The 27,873-nt window shown below is 39.0% G+C and overlaps 1 protein-coding gene and 1 long non-coding RNA gene across 2 annotated transcripts in view; both read left to right on the top strand.

The window, feature by feature from the left end:
* The window catches only part of LOC137858008 (uncharacterized), a 445,999-nt gene that overhangs the window by 114,087 nt on the left and 304,039 nt on the right, over positions 1–27,873 (top strand). The window lies entirely within an intron of this gene.
* Positions 1,848–23,413, top strand: LOC137857073 (death-inducer obliterator 1-like). The gene is made up of 16 exons (XM_068683131.1): positions 1,848–1,869; positions 3,205–3,658; positions 4,583–4,742; positions 5,403–5,519; positions 5,734–5,841; positions 6,430–6,565; positions 7,985–8,438; positions 9,363–9,522; positions 10,182–10,298; positions 10,513–10,620; positions 11,209–11,344; positions 11,473–12,016; positions 12,527–12,680; positions 13,715–13,804; positions 14,451–14,655; positions 20,832–23,413. The coding sequence occupies exons 1-16, from the start codon at positions 1,848–1,850 to the stop codon at positions 23,411–23,413; spliced, it is 5,547 nt and encodes a 1,848-aa protein (XP_068539232.1).

Below are 27,873 nucleotides of genomic sequence, written 5' to 3'. Positions count from 1 at the left end.
CAATGGGGCCCTTCCCAAAAATGGGGCGGCTTCTAGATCTTTCTCACAGAAACCACCCCTATGACCCCCTGCTACCAAAACCTTGCCACGTAAACCCACTACAGTAGGATGTAAGTACCTTCAATACTTTGTCAAAACACACACACCACTTCACTATCCTTCAAATGTAGTGAGGTGTCCTGCAGATTTGAGAAAGTACTTCACAGGTGTTCTGAAACACCGAATAGCCTATGTAGTGTAGGTATCTTTTGCTACATGCAGAATCCCTGCCAGCAAGTAGTTAGGTAGACAGTTGTAATTATAAAGTAGTATTTTAGTTTGTGAGACTGTTAGACTTCCATGAGGCTGAAATATCTGCTCATTTTCTGTTGGCTAAAGAAGCATTGAGTTCTGTGCTCTACTGTAGAAACATTTCAAAATAGCCATGACGTGAACTGGCAGAATAAAGGATGCTTGTGCATCTTTCTTCTTGAACCCATACTGATGCTGCTGCCTATCAACCCTGGGAACTTCAATCTACCTTTGTGCTAGTGCCATTTATTTATTTATTTTACATGTATATAGTTTTACCATGATATAGCCGTTGGAACACAGGAAGGTTTGGGGCACGGATATATTTTTTATACACACAATATCTTAACTGCTGTTCTTAGTTCTATCAGCGTGCTTGTTAACTAATTTGAACAGATGATAAAACTGTAAGTACGGAATGTAAGCTTAGTATTTCATGTTTTGTACTTCTGCTGCAACCCAAAAGAACTAAAATCATAGCACCGAGGACCGAATTGTACTGTGGTCATTTTGAACCCTGAGCTGTGCTGTCCTGCCGCTCCGTAGTGAGACAGAGGTGCGCTGTCCCACCGGCCTGAAGAGACAAGTCTGGGCAGAAGATAAACCAGGAACCAGAAGTAGAGAAATTCTCACAACCTTATTGTACACATATTTTGGATATTCATCTTCTAGCTTTTCAAGACTGTTCATTCAAAGTAGTTCAGCTTTTTACCTCAGTGTATTAAGTTCCAGGTGCCTCATTAGACCAAACTGAAACTGTCACTGATAGTTTCTGATCCCTGTTCTCCTTCCTGGGATAGCTCAATGCCTCCTGACGGATAGTGTAAGGTTAGTGGGGTAGGCTTTGGGAGATACTAGAAACAGAAGAGAAGTCCGTGTGAGTCCAGCTCAACATCCCCCGGGTTTGTGTTCAGTTTGTCAGTACTTGAGACCAGTCCCTAGGGAAAAGTACGGGAACAGTGGGTGAACAAGAAGTTTAATCTCTAGTAAGATCTTCACGCTCTTTGGAATGATTTAATGTAGTGTGTTTCATCTTACACTTCAGATAATTTTCCCTCAGAAAGCTTTAGCAAGGCATCCACTCACAGTGGATCCACATAGCTAGTGCTTCTGCATCCTCCTCTTCACTTTGTATTCCAGGCAATGTTTAGCACCTGCTTCTCTGCCTAGCCTTATGAAAATTCAGGTACAGCATCGGTTTTATGGTTCATCTTAACCACCAGCTTGTGTATTGGTGGTGAAACATGCTGGCAGTAAGAGGCAGTGTAGTGCAGCTCGTTACAAGCTTGCGTTCTGCTGGAGGTGCCTACTACAAATGCTCAGCGTCTAACAGAATTTAACGACCGGCAAAGGTGGGAAGGCTGTTTCACTCAGAAATGAGTAGTGACATTGTTTCTTAGGTAATCCAAATCTTCCCCTTTCTGAGGTGTATTTCTATTCAAACAGTATGCTGTTATAGGATTTCTTGAACTGGGCGAACTGGGCTTCAGAAGGGTGCTCCCTACCTTTGTCCCCCTCAAGTCTGAGAAAAATCGGTTGTTAGACCCTTCCTGATAATGTCTGCTCTCACTGTAGCAGGTATGGAAGACCAAAAGGGTCCATTTGGTTTGTGGTGAAATTAACCAAAGTTGAATTTCTGCATCCTTCCCGGGAAGCACATAGCTCTCTGCAGATGGGGCTGTGGGACTAATTCTGATTACAAAACCTTGCTAGCTAAAAACATCAGATAATAATTAAAAAATTAAGAAATCACAAACTGGTCAGTAGTCAAATGCAGATTTATGAGGAGAAAAAAGACTTTTGGGGAAGTAACTTTAGCTTTTCTAATCAGAACAACTTCATCTCAGGAGTTGTTTCTTGGTTTCCCTCGGAACCGTTGTGCTGCCACAACGAATGTGTCACGGTAACTCTGATGTCCTGTAAACGATACTTCTGGCAAACTGAAGTGGAGCACATGACGTTTGCTGGCTGGAGAGTGTGTTTTGGCTTATTACGTTTTGCTGAACTGTTCCCGTCAGTGCCAAAATGTGGACAGGTGAAATGCAACCTACAGAAATGCTTGTTTTTAAAGTCCTGTGCAATTATAACTTCAGTATATGGAGTCTTCGCTTGTAATTTGTAAATTTTCTTGTGCATTATGTGTATTGTCAATATATTGATGTTAGAAAAAACATTAAATGGCAGTTTTGGATATTGTGAATGGAATAGTTGGTGGGAATTAAATAGCCGCAGTTTGAGCAATGGTTTTAATATTTAATTATTAAATATTATAGTATTAAATCTAGAGTTTAACTGGAAAGTAAATGAGAAGATCTGATAGTTTATAGCGAGAGTGTGATACTCATACTAGCAACCAAATGGCTTGAACGTATATTTAAAATTTTAAGCAATTGATTTGTTGTTTAACTTGACTCTCTTTGCTTGCTCCTTAAAGTAGAAAGTTTGGAGCGAGGATTTCTGCTTAAATGTGAGATATGGGTTGTGTTGCTTTTTTTTTTTTTTTTTTTAAAGACTTTGTGAAAATGTTTGTTTGTTTGTTTGTTTGTTTGTTTTGAAGCTTAATCATGAAGTCCAACTCAGGAATCTTTGAAGGTGGTGTCTTTTTTTTTTTTTAATTTTCTTGCATAGCTCGTGACTGAGATTTTCAACCTTTACAACCAAAATGCAACTCTTTTAAACTCTTCAGACAGTCTCTGAGAAGTGCTCTCTGCAGGATCAAAGGCAAACTTCTTAAAAAAGTCAACTTTTACACATTTTTTGAAAAGGCTTTAAAAATGAATGGCTTAAATTATATACTTGGTAGTTCTCCAGAGGTATTTCACAGACTTCCTTATAGGTTGACAGCTGGTCTTCATAAACAGGAAGTTATAATGTTAAGCATTTAATACTGCATTTTCTTCTTTGTTTTAACAGCTCAAAAGGAAGAGAAGAGAAACAAAGATAAAGCGACAGAGTTTATAGGGGCATCAAAGAAAGCTATTGCTTCAGCATCTATGGTGGAGAAACATGCATCTTCCCTCACTAAAAATTTTCCTCCAAAGAAGTCCCCTTCCATGTCTAGCACATCACTAATGAAGCAGACGCTTAAACCTGCTGGGAGTTTCAAAGGTGAAATTCCCAAGAAACCATCGCCCTCAACAGGCGGCGTTCCTTCAAAACAAGCAGCTTCTTCTCATGACTCGCCAGTTTCCAAAAAACTAGCTGCATCCAGTTTGGCTGGAGGACTCAAAAGGCCTTCGCCGTCTTCCGTTTCTACTGCATCTGGAAGTAGTCAAGCAAAAACACAAGCTAGCCCTATCCAGTCGCAGCCCAACTCGCAGATTCGACAAAATATTCGTCAGTCCCTAAAAGAAATGTTATGGAAGAGGTGGGTGGGAATTCAAAGCACTTATTTTATATAGGAAACTACAACTAGAAGTAAAGGGTTAGCCTGCAGAGTTTTGTTTCTTTCTTGCTAAGTGCTACTAAGGGATTTAATTTGTGCTAGAAATTACTACAAGTATTTTTAGCATTAGAGCTTTATTAAAAATAAAAAATCTGATGCCAAATAATTGGGCATGTGAAAAAGCCTTTAAAAAAACGTCACTATCCCATTTGTAGTGAGAGACAATTACAGTTGAAGAATTAAATCACAGCATAGAGATGTTTATAATGCAGGTGACCTGAAGCTGATATCTGGCAATGGTGGTGTTTGGAGATGTAGGGGTTGTACGAAGCATAGTGTAGGGAATATCACAGTGAAAGGTTGGAAGGGCTTGCTGAGGCAGAGGTTCCTTCTTCTCCCAAAGTTAGCAACTGTATTACTTTTTTTTTTTTTTCTTAAAAAAAAAAAAAAGCTGAAACATTGTCCCACAAATATTAAAGCTCTTGTCAGCTGTCAAGACTTAGGCCACTGTGCTCTGGTAGTGTCTCTGAAATAGAAATGCTGTTCACAGTGGAGGGTCTAAGATTAAAACTGAAGTGTTTTAGCTCCCTCAGTAGCTCATGACAAAAAACAACAACAAAAAACTAATTGCAGTGTCATGAGTAGGAGGATTTGTAAGGACTGACCTGGCTTCAGTTCGTTAAGGCTGTCTTCCGTGGTCTTCTGTAGACAGTAGCAAAAGGTTGCCATTGTTGACATTTTGAGGTCCTGAGATAGACTTTGGCTTTGAAATGTGTTTTAAGGAAGTCCTCACTGAGTGAATAAAAGCGGGGTTAACTCCTTCCTCTGAAAATTTAGTTTTTATGAATGCTGCCTGAAGAATTTGTGCCTAACGTAAATGCGCATACCCTTTCTTGTTTTTAACAGAGTCAATGATAGTGATGATCTGGTCATGACAGAGAGTGAAGTAGGGAAAGTAGCACTCAATATTGAAAAGGAGGTGTTTAATTTGTTTCAAGTTACGGACAACCGATACAAGAATAAATACCGTAGCATCATGTTCGATCTCGAGGACCCAAAAAATCAGGTTTGGAATTTACTTAAACAGTAAACGTACTGAAATATATTCTGTTTTTTAAATAATACATCAATATGTAGTTTCAAGAGAGAGACTTATGAGTTATGCTCTAAAAAATTGTTTTAAAGCCATTCAAATATTAAATAATCCAGTTGGAATGGAAGTCCAGTTGGATCGCGTGTATTTATTAAGATTGGCCTTTGTAGCGAAATATTTGTTTATTGAATGGCATTCTTAGAAAAAAAAATAAATGTTTTTCTTCTGTGACGTTCTGTGGTTTGTATGGGAGACCACTTGTGTACATGATAATTTATCTTTTAAAGGAAAAAGAAGCTGGTGCAGATGGGAATAGTGACTAGACAACGTAATTTCTTTAAAAAAAATTCTACTATAGATATGAAACAGGAGTGGCAGTTCACCTCTCGAAATTCCTGTTCAGTAGAATTGATAGTATATTTTATGGAAATGTGGAAAATTCATACTTCATGATGATTTCATCATTAGTTTCTGGTTGCTGCACCGTGCTAAGTTTTCTTAGGATTAACTGGCATTTTTAATAGGGAATTAAGAAACCTGAAAGGGTTTTGACAGTCCAGCACTGCAAATCATGTTAGTTGCTTAAGTTATTCAGCATGGCAACAAAGTGTGTTTTTTGTTTGTTTTTTTTAGGGACTTCTTCATCGTGTTCTTCGTGGAGAAATCTCACTGTCAAAACTAGTGAGAATGAAACCCGAAGAACTTTTATCTAAAGAACTGTTTGTATGGAAGGAGAAACCAGCCAAAGCGGTAAGCAATACAATTCTCCAGTGTGTCCTTAGATATGAACTAACAGTAACTTCACCAGCCCTTACCACCCATAATTAATATATTGTTTTCTTCCTAATGAAATATGAATAACGTAAGCTTTTTCTCTTCCACTAGCCAACTGATAAGAAAATACAAAATAAAATTATAAAATCAGTATGCAGACTTGTTACTAAAGTGTTTTTGTTTCTCTCAGATGTTAGAGTCAAGAAACAAATCACACGAGATCAAGAAAGCAGCTGTAAAACGGGAACAAGTGCCTGATGTAAATATGGAAGATTCTCCCCCGGTGTCTGATTCTGATGTAAGTATTAGCTATTGCTTTAGCATGGAGGTGCCAAGGGAGATAAATGCTAACTAGGGCCTCAAATTTTGTATCAGAAATGCAGGTTGTTTCAATGAACTGTAAGAATATCACCTAGTAGGTGTGCTATGAGCATTTTCCTTTTGGTTTGAAGGAATGCAACAACCTAATATCGGGCATATATCGCATGTGCTTCTAAAATATCAGATGATGCGTGTTTTTCAGACCTTTGCCTCAGTTTACAGCAAAATCTTAGCCAATTGTTTTCCCCCCCAAAAATGTGATCAGTATTACAATTCTGTATTCTCAGGAAGCAGTTAATGTGATAGTATCTACTTCAGAATTACATGAAATGAAATGAGGACAAATACTATTTGAGAACTCTGTTTGACATGATATTCTTAAACAAATGATAAAAGGGGAAGAATAGTTCAAAATTCCATCTTTTTGTAAGTGCTGCTCAGAGCAGTAGTTCTGCACAGCCCTTAATATCTTTTTAAAGAACCGGAATTAACGGTTTCAAAAGTATTTTTTTATGATTGAATTTAGCAATCAACCAGAATGTTTTCTGTGTTTGTTCATTTCCAGGAGCAGCAGAAGTCAACCCAAACCGTACAAAATGTAAATAGTGCTCCTTCTCTAGACGTTTTTAGCAGTATGTTGAAGGATGCAAGAAATGAACATCGAGCCCATCTTTTTGACCTGAACTGCAAAATCTGTACAGGTATCTACAGTGTTGACTTTGTCTGAAGTAAAAGAATTATTAAGAGCATTGCTTGCTTACTTGTTTTTCTCTTCAGACCTTTTCATTTTTAAACAGTAATCAAATTGGGGCTAATTCTGATTACAAGACCTTGCTAGCTAAAAACATCAGATAATAATTAAAAAATTAAGATAAGAAAAAATTAAGATAAGAAAAAATTAAGATAAAAAAATCAGATAATAATTAAAAAATTAAATCACAAACTGGTCAGTAGTCAAATGCAGATTTATGAGGAGAAAAAAGACTTTTGGGGAAGTAACTTTAGCTTTTCTAATCAGAACAACTTCATCTCAGGAGTTGTTTCTTGGTTTCCCTCGGAACCGTTGTGCTTTCACAACAAATGTGTCACGGTAACTCTGCTCACGGTAACTCTGATGTCCTGTAAACGATACTTCTGGCAAACTGAAGTGGAGCACATGACGTTTGCTGGCTGGAGAGTGTGTTTTGGCTTATTACGTTTTGCTGAACTGTTCCCGTCAGTGCCAAAATGTGGACAGGTGAAATGCAACCTACAGAAATGCTTGTTTTTAAAGTCCTGTGCAATTATAACTTCAGTATATGGAGTCTTCGCTTGTAATTTGTAAATTTTCTTGTGCATTATGTGTATTGTCAATATATTGATGTTAGAAAAAACATTAAATGGCAGTTTTGGATATTGTGAATGGAATAGTTGGTGGGAATTAAATAGCCGCAGTTTGAGCAATGGTTTTAATATTTAATTATTAAATATTATAGTATTAAATCTAGAGTTTAACTGGAAAGTAAATGAGAAGATCTGATAGTTTATAGCGAGAGTGTGATACTCATACTAGCAACCAAATGGCTTGAACGTATATTTAAAATTTTAAGCAATTGATTTGTTGTTTAACTTGACTCTCTTTGCTTGCTCCTTAAAGTAGAAAGTTTGGAGCGAGGATTTCTGCTTAAATGTGAGATATGGGTTGTGTTGCTTTTTTTTTTTTTTTTTTAAAGACTTTGTGAAAATGTTTGTTTGTTTGTTTGTTTGTTTGTTTTGAAGCTTAATCATGAAGTCCAACTCAGGAATCTTTGAAGGTGGTGTCTTTTTTTTTTTTTTTTAATTTTCTTGCATAGCTTGTGACTGAGATTTTCAACCTTTACAACCAAAATGCAACTCTTTTAAACTCTTCAGACAGTCTCTGAGAAGTGCTCTCTGCAGGATCAAAGGCAAACTTCTTCTTAAAAAAGTCAACTTTTACACATTTTTTAAAAAGGCTTTAAAAATGAATGGCTTAAATTATATACTTGGTAGTTCTCCAGAGGTATTTCACAGACTTCCTTATAGGTTGACAGCTGGTCTTCATAAACAGGAAGTTATAATGTTAAGCATTTAATACTGCATTTTCTTCTTTGTTTTAACAGCTCAAAAGGAAGAGAAGAGAAACAAAGATAAAGCGACAGAGTTTATAGGGGCATCAAAGAAAGCTATTGCTTCAGCATCTATGGTGGAGAAACATGCATCTTCCCTCACTAAAAATTTTCCTCCAAAGAAGTCCCCTTCCATGTCTAGCACATCACTAATGAAGCAGACGCTTAAACCTGCTGGGAGTTTCAAAGGTGAAATTCCCAAGAAACCATCGCCCTCAACAGGCGGCGTTCCTTCAAAACAAGCAGCTTCTTCTCATGACTCGCCAGTTTCCAAAAAACTAGCTGCATCCAGTTTGGCTGGAGGACTCAAAAGGCCTTCGCCGTCTTCCGTTTCTACTGCATCTGGAAGTAGTCAAGCAAAAACACAAGCTAGCCCTATCCAGTCGCAGCCCAACTCGCAGATTCGACAATATATTCGTCAGTCCCTAAAAGAAATGTTATGGAAGAGGTGGGTGGGAATTCAAAGCACTTATTTTATATAGGAAACTACAACTAGAAGTAAAGCGTTAGCCTGCAGAGTTTTGTTTCTTTCTTGCTAAGTGCTACTAAGGGATTTAATTTGTGCTAGAAATAACTACAAGTATTTTTAGCATTAGAGCTTTATTAAAAATAAAAAATCTGATGCCAAATAATTGGGCATGTGAAAAAGCCTTTAAAAAAACGTCACTATCCCATTTGTAGTGAGAGACAATTACAGTTGAAGAATTAAATCACAGCATAGAGATGTTTATAATGCAGGTGACCTGAAGCTGATATCTGGCAATGGTGGTGTTTGGAGATGTAGGGGTTGTACGAAGCATAGTGTAGGGAATATCACAGTGAAAGGTTGGAAGGGCTTGCTGAGGCAGAGGTTCCTTCTTCTCCCAAAGTTAGCAACTGTATTACTTTTTTTTTTTTTCTTAAAAAAAAAAAAAAAGCTGAAACATTGTCCCACAAATATTAAAGCTCTTGTCAGCTGTCAAGACTTAGGCCACTGTGCTCTGGTAGTGTCTCTGAAATAGAAATGCTGTTCACAGTGGAGGGTCTAAGATTAAAACTGAAGTGTTTTAGCTCCCTCAGTAGCTCATGACAAAAAACAACAACAAAAAACTAATTGCAGTGTCATGAGTAGGAGGATTTGTAAGGACTGACCTGGCTTCAGTTCGTTAAGGCTGTCTTCCGTGGTCTTCTGTAGACAGTAGCAAAAGGTTGCCATTGTTGACATTTTGAGGTCCTGAGATAGACTTTGGCTTTGAAATGTGTTTTAAGGAAGTCCTCACTGAGTGAATAAAAGCGGGGTTAACTCCTTCCTCTGAAAATTTAGTTTTTATGAATGCTGCCTGAAGAATTTGTGCCTAACGTAAATGCGCATACCCTTTCTTGTTTTTAACAGAGTCAATGATAGTGATGATCTGGTCATGACAGAGAGTGAAGTAGGGAAAGTAGCACTCAATATTGAAAAGGAGGTGTTTAATTTGTTTCAAGTTACGGACAACCGATACAAGAGTAAATACCGTAGCATCATGTTCGATCTCGAGGACCCAAAAAATCAGGTTTGGAATTTACTTAAACAGTAAACGTACTGAAATATATTCTGTTTTTTAAATAATACATCAATATGTAGTTTCAAGAGAGAGACTTATGAATTATGCTCTACAAAATTGTTTTAAAGCCATTCAAATATTAAATAATCCAGTTGGAATGGAAGTCCAGTTGGATCGTGTGTATTTATTAAGATTGGCCTTTGTAGTGAAATATTTGTTTATTGAATGGCATTCTTAGAAAAAAAATAAATGTTTTTCTTCTGTGACGTTCTGTGGTTTGTATGGGAGACCACTTGTGTACATGATAATTTATCTTTTAAAGGAAAAAGAAGCTGGTGCAGATGGGAATAGTGACTAGACAACGTAATTTCTTTAAAAAAAATTCTACTATAGATATGAAACAGGAGTGGCAGTTCACCTCTCGAAATTCCTGTTCAGTAGAATTGATAGTATATTTTATGGAAATGTGGAAAATTCATACTTCATGATGATTTCATCATTAGTTTCTGGTTGCTGCACCGTGCTAAGTTTTCTTAGGATTAACTGGCATTTTTAATAGGGAATTAAGAAACCTGAAAGGGTTTTGACAGTCCAGCACTGCAAATCATGTTAGTTGCTTAAGTTATTCAGCATGGCAACAAAGTGTGTTTTTTGTTTGTTTTTTTTAGGGACTTCTTCATCGTGTTCTTCGTGGAGAAATCTCACTGTCAAAACTAGTGAGAATGAAACCCGAAGAACTTTTATCTAAAGAACTGTTTGTATGGAAGGAGAAACCAGCCAAAGCGGTAAGCAATACAATTCTCCAGTGTGTCCTTAGATATGAACTAACAGTAACTTCACCAGCCCTTACCACCCATAATTAATATATTGTTTTCTTCCTAATGAAATATGAATAACGTAAGCTTTTTCTCTTCCACTAGCCAACTGATAAGAAAATACAAAATAAAATTATAAAATCAGTATGCAGACTTGTTACTAAAGTGTTTTTGTTTCTCTCAGATGTTAGAGTCAAGAAACAAATCACACGAGATCAAGAAAGCAGCTGTAAAACGGGAACAAGTGCCTGATGTAAATATGGAAGATTCTCCCCCGGTGTCTGATTCTGATGTAAGTATTAGCTATTGCTTTAGCATGGAGGTGCCAAGGGAGATAAATGCTAACTAGGGCCTCAAATTTTGTATCAGAAATGCAGGTTGTTTCAATGAACTGTAAGAATATCACCTAGTAGGTGTGCTATGAGCATTTTCCTTTTGGTTTGAAGGAATGCAACAACCTAATATCGGGCATATATCGCATGTGCTTCTAAAATATCAGATGATGCGTGTTTTTCAGACCTTTGCCTCAGTTTACAGCAAAATCTTAGCCAATTGTTTTCCCCCCCAAAAATGTGATCAGTATTACAATTCTGTATTCTCAGGAAGCAGTTAATGTGATAGTATCTACTTCAGAATTACATGAAATGAAATGAGGACAAATACTATTTGAGAACTCTGTTTGACATGATATTCTTAAACAAATGATAAAAGGGGAAGAATAGTTCAAAATTCCATCTTTTTGTAAGTGCTGCTCAGAGCAGTAGTTCTGCACAGCCCTTAATATCTTTTTAAAGAACCGGAATTAACGGTTTCAAAAGTATTTTTTTATGATTGAATTTAGCAATCAACCAGAATGTTTTCTGTGTTTGTTCATTTCCAGGAGCAGCAGAAGTCAACCCAAACTGTACAAAATGTAAATAGTGCTCCTTCTCTAGACGTTTTTAGCAGTATGTTGAAGGATGCAAGAAATGAACATCGAGCCCATCTTTTTGACCTGAACTGCAAAATCTGTACAGGTATCTACAGTGTTGACTTTGTCTGAAGTAAAAGAATTATTAAGAGCATTGCTTGCTTACTTGTTTTTCTCTTCAGACCTTTTCATTGTTAAACAGTAATCAAAAACACTTTAAAATTAATTTTGTAGGTCAGATTTCAGCATCTGAAGATGAATTACCACCGAAGAAGATAAAATTAATGGCTTCTGCTAAAAAAGCAGTGTCAAAATCTAAACCAGAAGTTCAGCAAAAATATGAAAGTTCTGCACCAGCAGCAGCAGCGGAGCCTGCTAAAGAGGCCGCCTCTGAAAACACAGAGGAAACCGAAGTTGCACCTGCAGCAGAAGCAGTTTCCCAGTCAAGCTTAGAAAGAACTTACATCCCTACAACCCAAGGCCATGGCAACACAGATACTTCATCTGAAGAACCTTCGACTTTTCCTGCCTCTTGCACTGGTGCAGTTGTCACAACTGTAACAGTTTCTGGCCGAGAGCCTAGAACACCAATGAGCGGCTCCTCTGGTAGTACGACGACAGCCCTGCGTTCTGGTACTGCATCTGGTGAAGTTTTAACAGGGGAGACAAAGCAGGAAATGTCAAAACCAGTTATGACTGTCCCCAAATCAATATTAACAAAGCCATCGTCCTCACCAGATCCAAGATACTTAGCTGTTCATCAGTCACCCAATATCAGGTGTGTATATTTAATAGGAAGCTAAGCCACTGAATCTCTGGTCTCGCTATGTTCAGTGTGTTTGTCCCCCTTTGCTTCTTACCCTCCCCTGCCAATAATCAAAAGGCATGTTCAACTTTAAATGCGATTACCTGAACTTTAAATTTTTAATTTGTCATCTCCTTGTTTAACTTCTCTAGTTGGTAAAATTTTCTGAGCATCGTGATATATTGACAGTAAAAATTCTTCAATGTGTTTTAACAGATAAATAAAACTTATAAGATATTTGACTTTAAATCTGCATGTGCATTCAAATATATTAAGTGTTTGTGAGGGTTGGTTTAAAGCTGCTCCAGACTTTCATCCTATATTGGATGAAAGTGGAAAACATTAACAAAGCATTTACTAAGGCTTCTGTTACTTGCTTTTTTAAAATAAAGTAATTGATCAATAAGAGGAGGGAAGAAAAGAAGAAGAAGGAAGCATTCTTACTGTGCTCTATAACGTTTCTCTTTTGGATTTGTTTTGCAGTGTTGCTGAGCCACGCTCACCTCAAGGCAGCGACACTTCTCTCTTCCTCTCTCGCCTCAACACCATTTGGAAAGGATTTATTAATCTGCAGAGTGTGGCCAAATTTATCGCTAAAGCATATCCTGTCTCCGGGTGCTTTGATTATCTTAGTGAGGTTAGCACTGACATGTTTATGCGTTTAGAATGTATTGCAGTTCCTGTTGTTAGAAAGGCTGGGGTCACTGTGTATGTTGTTATATTGGACGTGTAACAAAAAAAAAAAATTGCATCCCTTTAGTAATCTCCTGTAGTAATAGGAACAGTAGCCTGAGGCAGGGGGGAGGAGAGAAAGCCTTTTAAAAAAATTCCTCACGTATTTGTGAAGAATTCTCATGTCTGTTAATATGTTTACATATATGTTAGTATCTAACATAGAATAATAGCTTGATTTCAAGATCAGTTTTTGACGAGAAGCATCATCAGCATGTGTTTTGAAAGAGATGCCTTGTTCTGCTCACAAACAGATGGATGGATCACTGATGTGATCTATTAGAAAAGTTTGGCCATTTATTAAAAATATCATGCTTTGATTAACTTTGATGCAACTGCTTTTATATTTTGGGAGGGTGTACATTCAACTAATGAGGTAGTATGACAGCTTGTGATGAAACAACTGAGCAGTTTCTTAACTTCTCTGAAGAAGTGTATTTGTTGTGATTGAGGGTTTCAGGCGTGTAGTTTAGGTCTTTTCTTAGGAGGGTTGGTGGCTCTCTTGTTGTTTTTGCTAGAACAGGTTTCACTGTCATCATGACAGGAAGCTAACTAGAATTCATATGGGTGCAAAAATTTCAGATAAATTGAAAGCGTAGATAAAAGCTATACTACATATAACAGGTTCCCTGTAAAAGCAAAGCTAACAAATAGAATCGGCTGATAGGCATACAAAAGTATTTGACCTTCCACTGCTATCTTCGTCAGGCAGTGCTTTTTCTGTTTTGTGTGTACTGCCAGCCTTCCAGTAATATGCCATAATGAACTCCTTGCATTTTGGAAACAGCCTGTCTGAAATTAGGAATGTATATGTGCAAGTTTAGTAAAACATAGTACTGTATTATCGCCTAAGCTACTGGGATGGGGCAATCTGTGCTGGTTCAAAACTGTAGCCTCTCTTTCCTTTTCTTATACGACCATGTAATGCTTCTTGTTTAGGATTTACCAGACACGATTCATATTGGTGGGAAGATCTCACCGAAGGCAGTCTGGGATTATGTTGGCAAACTCAAATCTTCACTTTGTAAGGTATTTACTTAAAATCCTTTGGAAAACCAGGAAGAAATACACAGCGGCTTTTGATAGAATTTCCTTGTTACTAATTTATATTGATGTCGATCACACCTGGAAAACTACTGCTACCACTTATTCCATTGAAATTTTTGATTTATTGAAGAAACAGGTTTGCCTGTTGAGCTGCCAATCGTCTTTCCCCTGTGTAGTAGTTAAACATTCATACAACCTATTGTTTTTTAATGATTGAATATAAACAATCTATTTATTCAGTTACTGAAGATAGAAATTCAATTTTAAAAGACTAGGAAATTATTAGTAAGTGTATGTAATAAATTTTACTACTAAAACCCTGATGGATTTAGTAAAAATGAAGCACGGTATGCAAATATAATCTAAGAATTTTCCATTTCTTTCCTAATTATTTGAATATTCTGAACCTAAAGAGGTGTAGCTTGATGTGAGATACGTAAATAGTTGGTCTTTCTGAAAATGACAAAATTGATTCTGGTTTAATATTACCAATTGAATGACAGTATTTTCTTAAATCTTGGTTTAAAGCTGCTCCAGACTTTCATCCTATATTGGATGAAAGTGGAAAACGATTTTATTTGCTGATGTGTTACAGGTTGAATTTTTCCACTTTGATTTTGTATTTCAGGAATTGTTTTTGATTCGTTTGATTCGTTTCCATCCTGCCACAGAAGACGAAGAAGTTGCCTATATCTCTCTCTACTCCTATTTTAGCAGTCGTCGTTGTTTTGGTGTTGTAACTAATAACAACAGACATGTCAAGAATCTCTACCTGATCCCACTGAGTTCTAAGGACCCAATTCCTTCCAACCTCTTGCCCTTTAAGGGACCAGGTAAGCACAAAATTTAGGGGAGGTTAACTGCTAGGTAAAATTACAAAACGAGTAAATCAGAGACCAATTGGTTTTGAATGTTTAATGTAAGCATAATTAAAAAATATATAATTTTATAAAAAGATTTTAAAAGTGTGCATATAGGAAAAAATTGCAAAGTCAATCATCTCAAGGTGCCATGGTCTGAAACTCACATAGCCTTTCCAACAAGATAAATCTCTGCTGTTAGGAGGATTTGTTTACCCATAAAATGGAGTACATAGAACAGCCACTATATTGAGACAAACAAGCAAACATTATGAGAACATTCAACCGACCCTACTTTCAACAACCCATAAATCCACCAAGTTTTAGGTCCCTACAAGCCATGTGCTGTCCCCTAAATCACATAGGAGACTCTTATCCCACGGAGCAGTCAAGAAATCTCTGAAGACAAAGGTAACGTTTATGGTTTCACTACATTGTTGTTATCTCATGGTATGTATTACGCTGTGCATGCAATATGCATGTACACGGGGTCTGAAATATTCTGTGCTACCTGGATCAAGTTCCAGACAAATCACTGACTTCAGAACATTGGTTTGCCTGGGAGCAGGCAAATTCCTTTTGCGTAGGTGGCAGACAGTAGGTGGTATAGGTTGGTATATATTACGCTCTTCTATTTTTAGTTAGAGTTATCAGCAGTAATGTATGGCTTGAATTTGCTCCATCTTTGTGCACTGAACATGGAAACAGAAGAAATGAGAATGAATTCAGATGTGAAACACCTTTATATTACAAAATTTGAAGTCACCTTCATCTGAGGATGGAGGCGGTGCATATGCTTAGTTTCCAAATAAGTACCTTTTTTCATCTAGAGTAACAGGTTGAGGAGCTTAAGAGCTACACGTTACAATGAAGGCAATACTGCATTGTTGTAAGGATGGTTTGCAAAATACTAAACAGCGCAAAATAATTACACATTAAAACATGTAAGGAGCTGACCTTTCTGACAAGCTGACTGTCCTCTGCTACCCAAATACAAGTTTAGGACTAAACTCAATGAAGCATTCTCAGGGCTTATATTCATAAACAGAGGTGTGTTCTGCCTGGCCAGGTTTTCACATGTTAATGGCATACGACTTAAAAAACAATAACAAAAAAACACCACCAACAAGTAATGTAATGCTAGGAAAATACTCTTCTTTCCTGCATGAAATTGCAAAGGGCGCTTGCTTTGTGTTCTTGGACAAGATTTTTCTCATACGCTCTGAGCCTGTCTTAACCTGCTCTAGGGAAGCATTTAAATGATCTTCCCCTCCTTGCATTCTTGAGCAAACATAGGCTGTCCTTGTACATTATCTTTTATATTTCTGTTGTAGATTTCATTTCAAATGAAGCTTTTAAAGTGGAGGCCTGGCAAAAGTAGACAGACTTGTTAGTATTAGTATAGAAATGAGGAATGTCAGGCTGGTTTTTACAAAATGTAAATAGGAAAAGTTCTTTCAAAACTGGAGGTAATTGCCCAGAAGAAACATAGGTATAAACACTTGCAGGCATGTATTAATACCGCAGCGTAAAAGACTTGTAATACATACTTGTTACTGACATCTGATGGAATTTACTGGTTTTTATACCCAATAAAGATATTTTTGGGAAAGTGGTCATTGTCTCCTTAAATGTGTGTACCTTCAAATAGAGTTTAGCAAGTACTCAAAAAACATGACAGTGTAAGATACTTTGATAAATATGACTGGGGGCGGGAGGAGGGGGAGGACAATAATCCCATCACTCCAGAAGTCCTAGCTGGAAGATATTCCAGCTGTATCAACCAGCTCCATCAGGTGCATACGGATTATGAATCTGTTATGAATCCTGTTTTCTGATGGACTGGATTTGGAACACAACTGAGGACCTCTGACCTGCTGTAGTGCCTAGAAGATCTACAAAACTTTGTCATGGGTGATATAGAGGAACATGGAAGGATATTCACATTTATTCACTTCAACCACCTCAGATATTTATTACCAGATATTATCTGTTGGTGGGATGTTCAGCATTGTGTTTTTTTTTTTTTTTTTTTCTGGTAGTTTACTGTGTGTGAATTTGTTTGTCTCGTTTCACATACACACAACACTATTTAGCACTTTCATCTGTAGATCTGAAAACACTTTGAAAAAAAATTAAAAGGTATAATCAGTCATTATTAGCACTAGGAAGACGCACTTATGGAGGGATTTATTGGCAATGTTGGCAATGTATCGGGTACCATACATATTTAATATAGAAGAATTTTAATTTAAAAAGTGTATCAGCAGAGGGCATGCCGCAGTATCTCTTCCGTTAGTTTAAGCTTGGAAGTGTTTTTAAGTATGAAGGCATGAAATCTCTTCAAGATATTTAGAGTACTCATACCAGTATGGAAAGCAGCAGTAGTAGAACAACATATTTTTGACGTCAGCCACTCCCATTCAGCAAATGTACCGTAATGTGCAGCAGTGTTACAGCGGTGGAAGTGATCTCTATCACTGAATCCAGATACACCAACTTGATAGTTTTCAATCATGCTTTCACAATTAACTGGGACAAGTATTTAAACGGCGTGTTGATAATGATTACAGCTTTGCTTGTATTGGTCTCTGCAGTTAAAAGTGTGGCATAGGTCTGTTCCCTAAGTTTTGCCATCAGTGTACAGAAATTAGGGATGTATCCTTAGTGGTACAGTTAACTTCCTAGCAGCTGCGGATGGTAGGGACAATATGTGGCCATTACGTAGATAAATACTGCAAAACTGATTTCATGAAAATAAAAAACGTATTTAACGGAAAAAAAAATATTAATCCCATAGTAATATTTAATACATCTTGTTTAAATAGATTTAATTACAGGATGTAACTTGATAACACCATCGTGGTCTTCAAATGCAGAATGCATTTAACAATATTTTATAAATAATTTAGCATCAAAAGCTACTAACATAGCTTGCAGCACTTAAAATGCTTGCTTGTGAAAGAGTTATTGAGCAATAGTTGGAGACTGCAGCCAACATTTTCATTTAGTTATTACCTAAAATTAGGCACTTAACCTATTTATGGATATTGAAACCTATTTACAGATATGGAAATGGAATGGGACTGAGCTTTGAAGTGCTGGTCTGGCTGTATATTTCCATCCAAAAGAAGCACTTACTGTGTGATCGCTTTGGATTGAATGAATTTAGAAACTGGGTTAGGCATCTGTTGAAAACTACAGTATCAAAATGTAAAATTTTAATGGATTTCTTCTCTGACCAAACTAAACAGATTCAGTTATAACCGTTGTTAATTTAGCTTTGGAATTTATCTTGAACGTGTGTTTAAGTTTTACTCTGATTTTATTAGCGATGATCTCTGTCTCTTACAGGGATTCAGAACTGTTTTTCTATCTTTTTGCTGTTAATTTTAGATACACAGTCCAATAGATTTTTGAAACCTGCTCGTTTCAATTAGTCAGTGTTTGAGATGCATGTTGTGACTAGTTGGATAAATCACAGGTCTCTGCAGAAGGGCAGATAACCAATACGTTAACGACAGAAGAACAGTGAATGCTTACGAGGAGTTTTAGGGTGAACACAGATTTGAGAGATCCTCTGCACGGGTCGATGCTGACCAAATGTGGAGTCGTTACTCACATGCTGATAAAGAAAAAATGTAAAGCAGTCACTCAGAGTGAATCATACCTAACTATTGAGTCTCTTCAGAGTGTACACAGTCTTCCCAAGTAAGCTGTCTTTTGAGCTATGCCCTGATGTTATGTATTAATGTAACTTCATCTGGGGTAGTAAACTATAGTGATCAGAATTGCTAGGATTGCTTTTAGGCAGTGGGTTGAAAGGAGTTTTTAACTGGGTGAATCAAGGATTTGTGATCCTTTCCAAATAATCTTAGATTCACCAAAGATAATTACTTGTTTAGTTCCTGTCCTGCCTCCTTTCGTTGTACATCTTGCCGTCCCTGCCCTCTCACAAGGGCAATCTGTATAGAATTATAAGCAAACTAAATTATAAGCAAGTCTTAGTTTTGGTTAGTATAGCTAGGTCATTTTCTTGATGCATTTATAATTCGTGTGTATATATATATATATTTCTAACCATGGAAGAAAGTGAAAATTGGCAACACAAAATACTGAAATACTAGATCTGGAGGAAAAAGCTTGGCACTGAATTTTAAATGTACAAGTAGGAAATACTATGTGCTACTAAATGAAAAATAGAAGTTTATTTAAACCAGCATGGCCAACATCCTCTCAACCACAGAACTATGTAAAACTCAAACACTGAACTTTGAAGTAATCTGAAATCAGCTGTGGAGCTAGAATGCATTCAATCAAATTTCAGTGTTATTTTTTTTCCAAATACTTAAAATGAGAGCTGCTTCTGATAGGAAACTTCAAGTAGATTTTGCATTGGCCCCAATTTTTTCTGTCTTTTTGCAAAGACCTTCTAGTGAGTAACCAGATTTTGCTGGTCTCTCCATTATGTGGCTAAAACAGGCGTGCTGCACTATTACCAGTCACAGTCAGAAGAACACAGAATTTCAGAATTTAGGCAGGTTACTGCTTAATGAAATCTTTATGCTTAATGAAGCTGTGTTGAAGAAGTCATCGTCTTGATTTACCTGGTTATAATCCTCTTGCTGAGGAAACCTCACATTGAACTTAAGAAATAGGCTTACCTCATTTAATTCTTTCTTAGCGTACGTGAATATAATTTCAGCTATACAAATAAAAACAGCTGATGTAATTTTCTCATAAGATAGTAAATTTAGGAGCCCCCTTAAAACTTTGAATTCAGTTGTTTCAGCAAAGGTTCATACTTATGACTGGTAATGGCAAATAGAATTTATCTGCAACTATGGGAAGTTTGGGTTTTTGCTGGTATCAAGAAGTTTTCAGTGGCAATAATTAGTTATTTATAAGTTGTTCCTTAGTGAGCAGTTGGTTTTGTTTAGTAAGAGACTAAAGATATACATAAATTCATATATTACACCTCTTTTAAACTCTTACTTAAGGGTCATGAATATAAGGGACAGTGTAGGTTTTAGAGTCCTCATCGTATAACCACAGTAAATCTCTTTGCTGTTAGTTTCATTTCTCTATTATTGGTTCCTTGCTGGATGCAAATATTAATATGGCTCCCAAATGAGGATCTCAAGTCACTAAATCCAGAAGTTAAAATCCTCTCTTTATATGTTTTTTCTACATTTGCCACTGACTGTATGTTAAAGGATTTATTCCCTGCTCTTTATTCTGGTTGTATTTGTCTTCCACGAGTGCCTGTGGGAAATGTGAATGTACAAGGAAGGAATACAATAATGTGAAACGGACCTTCAGCTGTTTGCATTTTTCCTCTTTATGGGAAACTTTCCGGTCATTTCTGGAAGTGCTTCTCCAGGGATTCAAGCCTGAAGCTTTCACAACGGAGTAATTCTGCTCACATTTCTTACTTAGGGAAGGGTCTGTGGCATCAAACTCAATTCTACAACAGTGTTAAAAGTCACCTTGATGGAATAGTGTAAATGTCAGTCCGGTATTTTAGCACAGATTAGAACAGAAATGTAATTATTAAGTTTAACAATGCCTCGTGCTTTCTTTGTAACAGAAAGTGAAGTGTTTGTTGTTGTTGTTTGTCTGTTTGTTTGTTTTAATAGCATTAGTTTTTTTCTCTTTATTTCTAGTTCTTCAATTCCAACGTAGCCCTACAGAAAGTTAGATTGCTTGTCCAGGTTTTCTCACTTATCAGTATCTCTGTGTATATAAGGTATTTGCAAAGCATTTAGAAAGGAAATATTTGATTGGGGGAGGAAGTGGACAATAATAAGTAGAAAGTAATAATACAAAAATAGGAAAACTTTCTTTAATTTTTGAACAGCAGAGACATTTACAAGGACATCTTTCAGTAAGATTCACCTGTTACTGCAATATTAAAAAAATATCAGGGAAAGAATTAAAACATTTTTAGTTACTGTATACAAATTTATATAAATAGTAATTAAATATAGACACATAGGCTTATGGGATAATGTCACTGCATGAAATTTAGAAGAACTGTTACTGTTATGACTCATAGCTGCCATTATATAAAATGATAAGTTCCTATTGAGAACACAGATAAAAAATAGTAGTTTTTTTACATATGCAATCTTTGTGTTTCCTTTCAGGTCTCGAGTCTTCACGTCCAAATTTAATTCTTGGATTGGTTATCTGTCAGAAAGGGAAGCGTCTTGCTACTACCATGGATACAGACAAAATAGAGAAAAAGCGCAGCCGAATTCAGGTGCAAGAGGAAACAGAAACATCGCTGTACTCTAAGGGGCCAGTAGCTTCTTCACAAGAAAAGAAAACTCCGAAATACACACTGTATTCGGGAGACTCAGCTGTAAGTACAACACTACCTGGATCTCCTCCACCTCCACCCCCACTTCCCGTTCCAGAAACCTCATCAGTCACACCTTCAGTATTAAAAATACCGTCCTCGACTAAGAGTGGAACCACAAGTACTGTACCACCACCAGTTTCAGCTACCGCTTCTACAAGTGCTACTGCTATGCATTCTTCATCCTCAAAAACTACCACACCTCTTGAGTACATCCACCAGACACTTTTTGGTAAAAAGAAGACTTTTGAACCTCTTGCTAAGGAGACTGAAACTGTCCAGTCTTCAAATCAGGAAGCTAAAGCAGCTGTGGATGGAGGTGTGTCAGCTGTTCCTTTGCTAGATCCCATTGTACAACAGTTTGGACAGATGTCAAAAGACAAAGCTATAGAAGATGAGGAGGATGACAGGCCATACGATCCCAAAGAAGAATATGATCCAGAGAAAGCTTTTGAAATGCAGACCGGTGAAAGCAAAAAACTGTATAGTGTGGAGAAGCCCAGTAACACAGCAGAACTAAAGGATGAGGCCTATGATCTGGAAGACAAAACTATCTTGGAGGAAGCAAAAGTTACGGTTGATGATTTACCTAACAAAATGTATACAGACACTAAAAACACTTCCGTGGAAACACCTGCCTCGTATGTGCCAGATTTATCTGCGTCTTCATCCTTGGTGGAACTGCAAAAAATGTTAGAAGAATTAAACAAACAACTAGAAGAGCAGAAACGACAAACTGAGGAGCAAGAAGAAGCCCTCAGACAACAACGAGCAGCTGTTGGTGTTTCAGTGGCTCACTTCTCGGTGTCTGATGCTTTAATGTCACCTCCACCAAAATTTTCCCTAATAGAGACTGAATTGTTCCATCAGGACCAACAGGCTGCGCAAAAAGTAGATTTACCTTCATCTTCCAATCAGCAAGCACAAGTTTTAAACCAGAGCTGTGACCCTCAAGCGAGTTTTCCAAACACTTTGCAGACTTCACTTGGTAAGGAAGATAAAACTTTAATTCCTGCTACTCAGCTTAGTTACGGTGGTGATAACTGGGTTTCCAGTGAAAAGCCTCCTGCAGTGCTCCAAAAAGAGGCACCTAATAGCAAATTTGAAAATACTGTTCAAGTTACTTTGGAACATGTGAGTCAAGCAGTTTCTGCAGAACCTTCTACATCCAGGCCTTTACGTAAAGTGCTGCTTCCGACACCTCCAAGTACGTCTTTTCAGCCTAATTTCTCCACATCTAATGACAGTCAGTCTTTGCAAGATATGCACAAAGTATCCTGGTCAAACGAGGCAAATCCAATGTTTACTTCTCAGGAAAAGGGACCTGGTCACTTTGAACCAGACAGGGGTCTTTCTGCGGTGCAATACGAAGAACAAAGAAACCCTCAGCCTCATCAATTTGTAGAACAAACTGAATCTCCACCAGTTCAGGGTGAGGGTGGACCTCTCCCACAGCACTTTGAGGAGAACCGAGCTGGAGGTCCGTTTTCTTTGTCTGGGCAGAAAGGAGGACCTCCAGCACCACTGATGCTCAATGCACACGCAGGACCTCATGGACCTAATTTTAGAGGCCCAGCGCCACAGTTCTCAGAAGAGCATGTTTCTCCAAATAACGATGGACAAAGAGGATCTGCCCCTGGAAGATTTGGAAGTCAAAAGGGCCCCATTCCTTCCTTATTTTCTACGCAGCATGGACCACAGTCGCCACAAAATATGAAGCCAACCCCAAGACCACTCCTGGACCTTCCCAGTCATCCACCAGGCCACAGAAAGGAGATGTGGGAGGAAGCTGGGCCGTCTGCACCTCTTTCTGGTATTCCTGGGCAAGGGCCCGAGTCAGAAGGACAGTGGTCAGGATCTGACTTCCGAGAAGGCAAAAATCTTGAATTTAGAGGCCAGACATTTGAAGGGAGACAGAGAGAGAGATACGAAGGAGGAAGTAAAGACAAGGTTTTAGATCAGCCAGAGCCTCAGCAAGCAGAGAATCGACAAAGCAGACCCTTTGAGGAAAGACGAAGGGATCGAGAACATGGCAGACCTTGGGAAACAGACCGTGGCAGAAACTGCAACAGAGACAGGGACTGGGAGAGACACAGAGACAAAGAATGGGATAAAAACAGAGACAGAAACCAACGTGACAGAGAACGATCAAGAAGCAGAGACAGAGATCGTGACAGAGACCGAGACCGGGATCGAAGCAGGGAAAAAGAGCGCGATCGAGACAGAGATCGAGATCGTGAAAGAGGAAAAGATCGGAAAGATCGCAGTAAAAGTAGGGAGATCGGTAAAGAGGTGAAGCCAGAAACACCTAAGGAAGGTCAGAAACCAACAGAGGCAGAAGCTTCATCTTCCACTAATCAGTCATAGAACTATAACTGCTGTTATATTTCCCATAGATAATAGACACCACTGCAAGGACTGAGTCAATGTCTTCTGTATATACTGTATATTCTCACCTTTGCAAAAATGCTGTTGTAAATCTAGCCTTACAAAATGTACTGACAAATTAGCAATTTTTGAACAACTGTGAACGACAATATTCAAATAGGTAAAAGGCAAGAACATACTGGACTTTCACTTGCTGCATATTTGACAAGGAGTCAAATATTGCTGTCTTGTTTATTTTACAATGCAAGGGTCATGCGTATTTAGGAGAAGGCTGCAGAAGAACAGTGTTACTGATTATTGGACGGAGGATTTGAAAATGGAATGTTATAAGCTTAAAGTGCACTATCTTCCTTTTTATATACAGGTATTTTGTGTTTTGAAATCCATCTGTTAAGTGTACAACAACGAAAAAAAACGTACCTAGTTTTTCATGTGGATGAGGGGTTTTTAATTTCACATTTTTACAAACCTGCAATTAAAGAGTATATAGAAGTAGCACCTTTATAACCAGCAAAAAAATTAAAAAAATCAGACTTCTATTGGCAAAGAGCTAAGACTACAAATGAATTGGTATACCAAAGGAAAGAAAAAGAAGTTTGTTAAAGAAAAGAAGTTTATTAAATGGGCCATGGAATTTATTTCTTCGATTTAAATTAATTATGTGGGACATTTCTTGGGTTTTCTTTTGGCAGAACTTTGCTGGAAATTTAAGAAATGTCTCCATTTCCCTGTACTTTCCACTCTAAAAGTGTTTTGAAAAAAAAAAAAGAAAAAAAAAAAGTGTCACTGTTGTCAGACCCTGCTTATGCTGGTAGTATATATAAGACTGTCCACTGAAAAAGGTATAAAACTGCATTAAGTTTGAAAAGAAGATTGGTAATATTAATTATTAATTATCAGTAATATTAATTATTAACTATTTAGTAATTTAAATAATTATCAATTAATAATTATTTAGTAATATTAATTATTAGTAATATTGGTCTGTATTCTGAACCCGTAGACAAAATGTTAAAATGCAAAGAGGCGGTATTAAATGCAAACATCTACTATGGTGTAAGATTTTTCTTAATGAGATGTTTTTAATTTAAAGATCTACGTAAAAGTATGCAAAAAGCAAGTGTGTTTGTTTAGGTTTACTTGATAGAAATTTCTGTAAATTGTATTTTATATGACAAAATATATCACTGTACATTAAAATATGGGACTTCACAGGTTTTTGTTACTATAAGTAGAATAAACATCTACAGTGAAACGTTGTCCATTTCTTAAATCTGTACATGTGTATTATTTTCTAACTAGCTTTGCTACTTCTCAACATGCCACCACAAGAGGCTGATGGCACACAAGTTTCATTTCCATCTGTTTAACAAAAGGTATTTGACAGGATGCCACCACACCCAACTGATACTTACTTGTAGGTGTTCTGAAAAACATGTGAAAGTCTGTTCTTGTGATTTTTTCTCTCAGTTCTAACACATGCCCTAATTTATTCTCAAGATTTTGTTGTTTGAGTTACTTTCAGATTTTACACCAAAAAGATCTGGAGAAATGAATAATTAAGTAATCTATTTTGGCGTTGAGCTGTGGAAATACTAGATTCCCGAACCTTTCATTGTTGTGAAATAGATAGGTGAAAGTTTTATTTTTCCTTATAGGAAATGCTCTTTTATCTCAGATTAGTTTGGAGAATCTGTTCACCGTTAAGGAACCGTAAATGCACCTCGCTCATTTTCATGGCATGATGCGGTAATACCACTTGACAACTCCAGAAGACTGGAAAGGGGCTTTTGAGTCGGTTTACACACCGACCGTGTAAGTTTTTACACACAGGTGCATTCCCAAGGCGTTTACCTCCACCGTACCTGCGTGTAGCAGGCTCCTGCCTCCAGTGCAGCGGAGACGTGCTCCTCGGGGGGGGGGGGGAAGGCAGAAAGGGAGGAGAGAGCACCCTGCGACAAAGAAACAAAACACACGTGTTAAGTTCAAAACATCGTGGCTTTTTTTCCTCCCACGATTTCCCCTCCTGATGGCTGGTGCGCGGGTGGGCAGCTGACGCAGCCCCGGGACCGTGTGCGTAGCCCCGGCCGGGGCCGCTGAGCTCCCATACGGCTTTTTTTTTTTTTTTTTAATTTATTTTTATTTTGGCTTTATTTTTAGGCACCGGGAGCGGCTGAGGCCACACAGCCGCCGAAATGAGCGAGCCTCGTTGTGCTCAGCAGCTGAGCTCTGCTGCCTGCTCTGCGGCTGCGGTTCCCTCAGCGAAGGCTTTGAGGTTCTCCGACTCGTGTTAGGCGATGCATTCCTGCACCATTCGCATCGAATGGGGAGGCTTAACGCGGAAAAAAAGCAAAAAAAAAAAAAAAAACACCAAACAATAAACTTAAAACCTTTGCAGCCCTTCCTCCCCTCAGCGCTCCCCTTCCTTCCCCTCGCCGTTCCCTCACGGACCGCGCTCTCCGCGCCCACCCCGCCGCTTTCTCCACAGCCTAAACTGAAACAAAACGCAAAGCCCTCGAAGCCGGGACCAGCAAGGAGGGCTCAGCACCCGTCCCTGCGGGGCTCGGAGCCCGATGGTGCCCGGCAGGACGGCGAGGGGCCGAGCCGCCGCTCATGGCGGTTGGCGAAGCCGCCCTCAGGGCGCAGGCGCCGGGAGGGGGGCTGTTGGCGGCGGCTCCTCGGTGGGCCTTGCGGGGTTGGAGCTGCCCGGGGGGAGCCTTCGGTCCCCTCAGCGCTAGGGTGGGCTGAAGGGGCGGCGGGGACCCTCCTGTGTTGGCATACTGCTCTCTGAAAAGAGTACTCACTTCTGGTAACTTTTCCAAACGCGCACCAGAAACAGCGCCCATCAGAAGATGGTGCTGGCTGGGGGGCATGCTCGCCTTGCAGCTGAGGCAATGGACTGGGGAGCTGCTGCCAGAAGAGGCAGTCCTGCTCCTTCCCCGCGCTCGGCTGTGTGCTCCTGCCCTCCTGTGCATTGGATACAAGAGCTGTGCAAGGACAGCGTGAGTTGGTGCAGCTGGATTGTCTGGCAGAACACTAATCCTGTCAGTAAACCAAAAAAATCTGTCAGGGCCTATCCAGTTTGTCATAGTCAAAATGGGATATGAGGGTGTTTTATTTTTTTTTTTAAGATGAGGTTGTTAACATATGTAGGTGTCATGGTTCCGCTCGAGTGGGCAGCCGAGCTCCACCACAGCCGCTCTCTCACTCCCCCTCCTCAAAGAGGACTGGGGAGAAGATATGTGAAAAGGGCTCTAGGGTTGAGATAAGGTCAAGAAAATCCCGCAATGATTATTGTAACGGGCAGAACAGATTCAGCATAAGAAGATAGATAGTAAGATTTATTGCTCATTACTAATAAGTGAGAGAAGTGAGAAACAAAGGAAAGAAACCAAAAGCACCTTCCCCCCCCTCCACTCTCTTCCACCTCCTCCCCCCGAGCGGCGCAGGGGAAATGGGGGAATGGGGGTTATGGTCAGTCTACAGCACTTCTTCTCTGCCGCTCCTTCTCGGTCACTCTCGTCCCCTGTGCTGTGGGGTCCCTCCCACGGGATGCAGTCCTTGATGAACTGATCCGGCGTGGGCTTCCCACAGGCAGCAGCTCTTCCAGAACTGCTCCAGATATGGGTCCATACCATGGGGTCCATCCCTCAGGAGAAAACTGCTCCAACCTGGCTCCCCCACGGGCAGCAGCTCCTGCCAGGTCACCTGCTCCTGCGTGGGCTCCTCTCCACGGGCTACAGGTCCGGCCCGGAATCTGCTCCAGCAGGGGTCTTCCACAGGCGGCAGCCTCCGTCGGTGCAGGGCCACCTGCTCCACCGTGGTCTCCTCCACGGGCTGCAGCGTGGAACCCTGCTCCACCGTGGTACTCCATGGGCTGCAGGGGGACATCCTGCTTCACCATGGTCCTCACCACAGGCCGCAGGGGACTTCTGCTCCGGCGCCTGGAGCACCTCTCCCCCTCCTTCTACACTGACCTTGGCACCTGCAAGGCTGTTTCTCACTCCCTTGACTCTCCCGGCTGCTGTGTGGCGCAGCGTTTTTTCCCTGTCTTAAATATGCTCTCACAGAGGCGCAAAACAACATCGCTTATTGGCTCAGCTCTGGAAAACAATGGGGCCCTTCCCAAAAATGGGGCGGCTTCTAGATCTTTCTCACAGAAACCACCCCTATGACCCCCTGCTACCAAAACCTTGCCACGTAAACCCACTACAGTAGGATGTAAGTACCTTCAATACTTTGTCAAAACACACACACCACTTCACTATCCTTCAAATGTAGTGAGGTGTCCTGCAGATTTGAGAAAGTACTTCACAGGTGTTCTGAAACACCGAATAGCCTATGTAGTGTAGGTATCTTTTGCTACATGCAGAATCCCTGCCAGCAAGTAGTTAGGTAGACAGTTGTAATTATAAAGTAGTATTTTAGTTTGTGAGACT

The sequence above is a fragment of the Anas acuta genome, chromosome 5 (assembly GCF_963932015.1).
Source record: "Anas acuta chromosome 5, bAnaAcu1.1, whole genome shotgun sequence".
Classification (NCBI taxonomy): Eukaryota; Metazoa; Chordata; class Aves; order Anseriformes; family Anatidae; genus Anas; species Anas acuta.
The sequence above is the reverse complement of the archived record's forward strand: the minus strand, read 5'-3'. Positions and strand labels throughout refer to the sequence as shown.

What these genes read in the sequence shown, in the direction of transcription:
- LOC137857073 (XM_068683131.1), top strand. Translation starts at nt 1,848, where the DNA reads ATGTCTGCTCTCACTGTAGCAG. An exon ending in CCCCGGTGTCTGATTCTGAT is followed by an intron (nt 10,621 to 11,208) that starts GTAAGTATTAGC and finishes GTTCATTTCCAG; the next exon opens with GAGCAGCAGAAGTCAACCCA. An exon ending in CATCAGTCACCCAATATCAG is followed by an intron (nt 12,017 to 12,526) that starts GTGTGTATATTT and finishes TTTGTTTTGCAG; the next exon opens with TGTTGCTGAGCCACGCTCAC.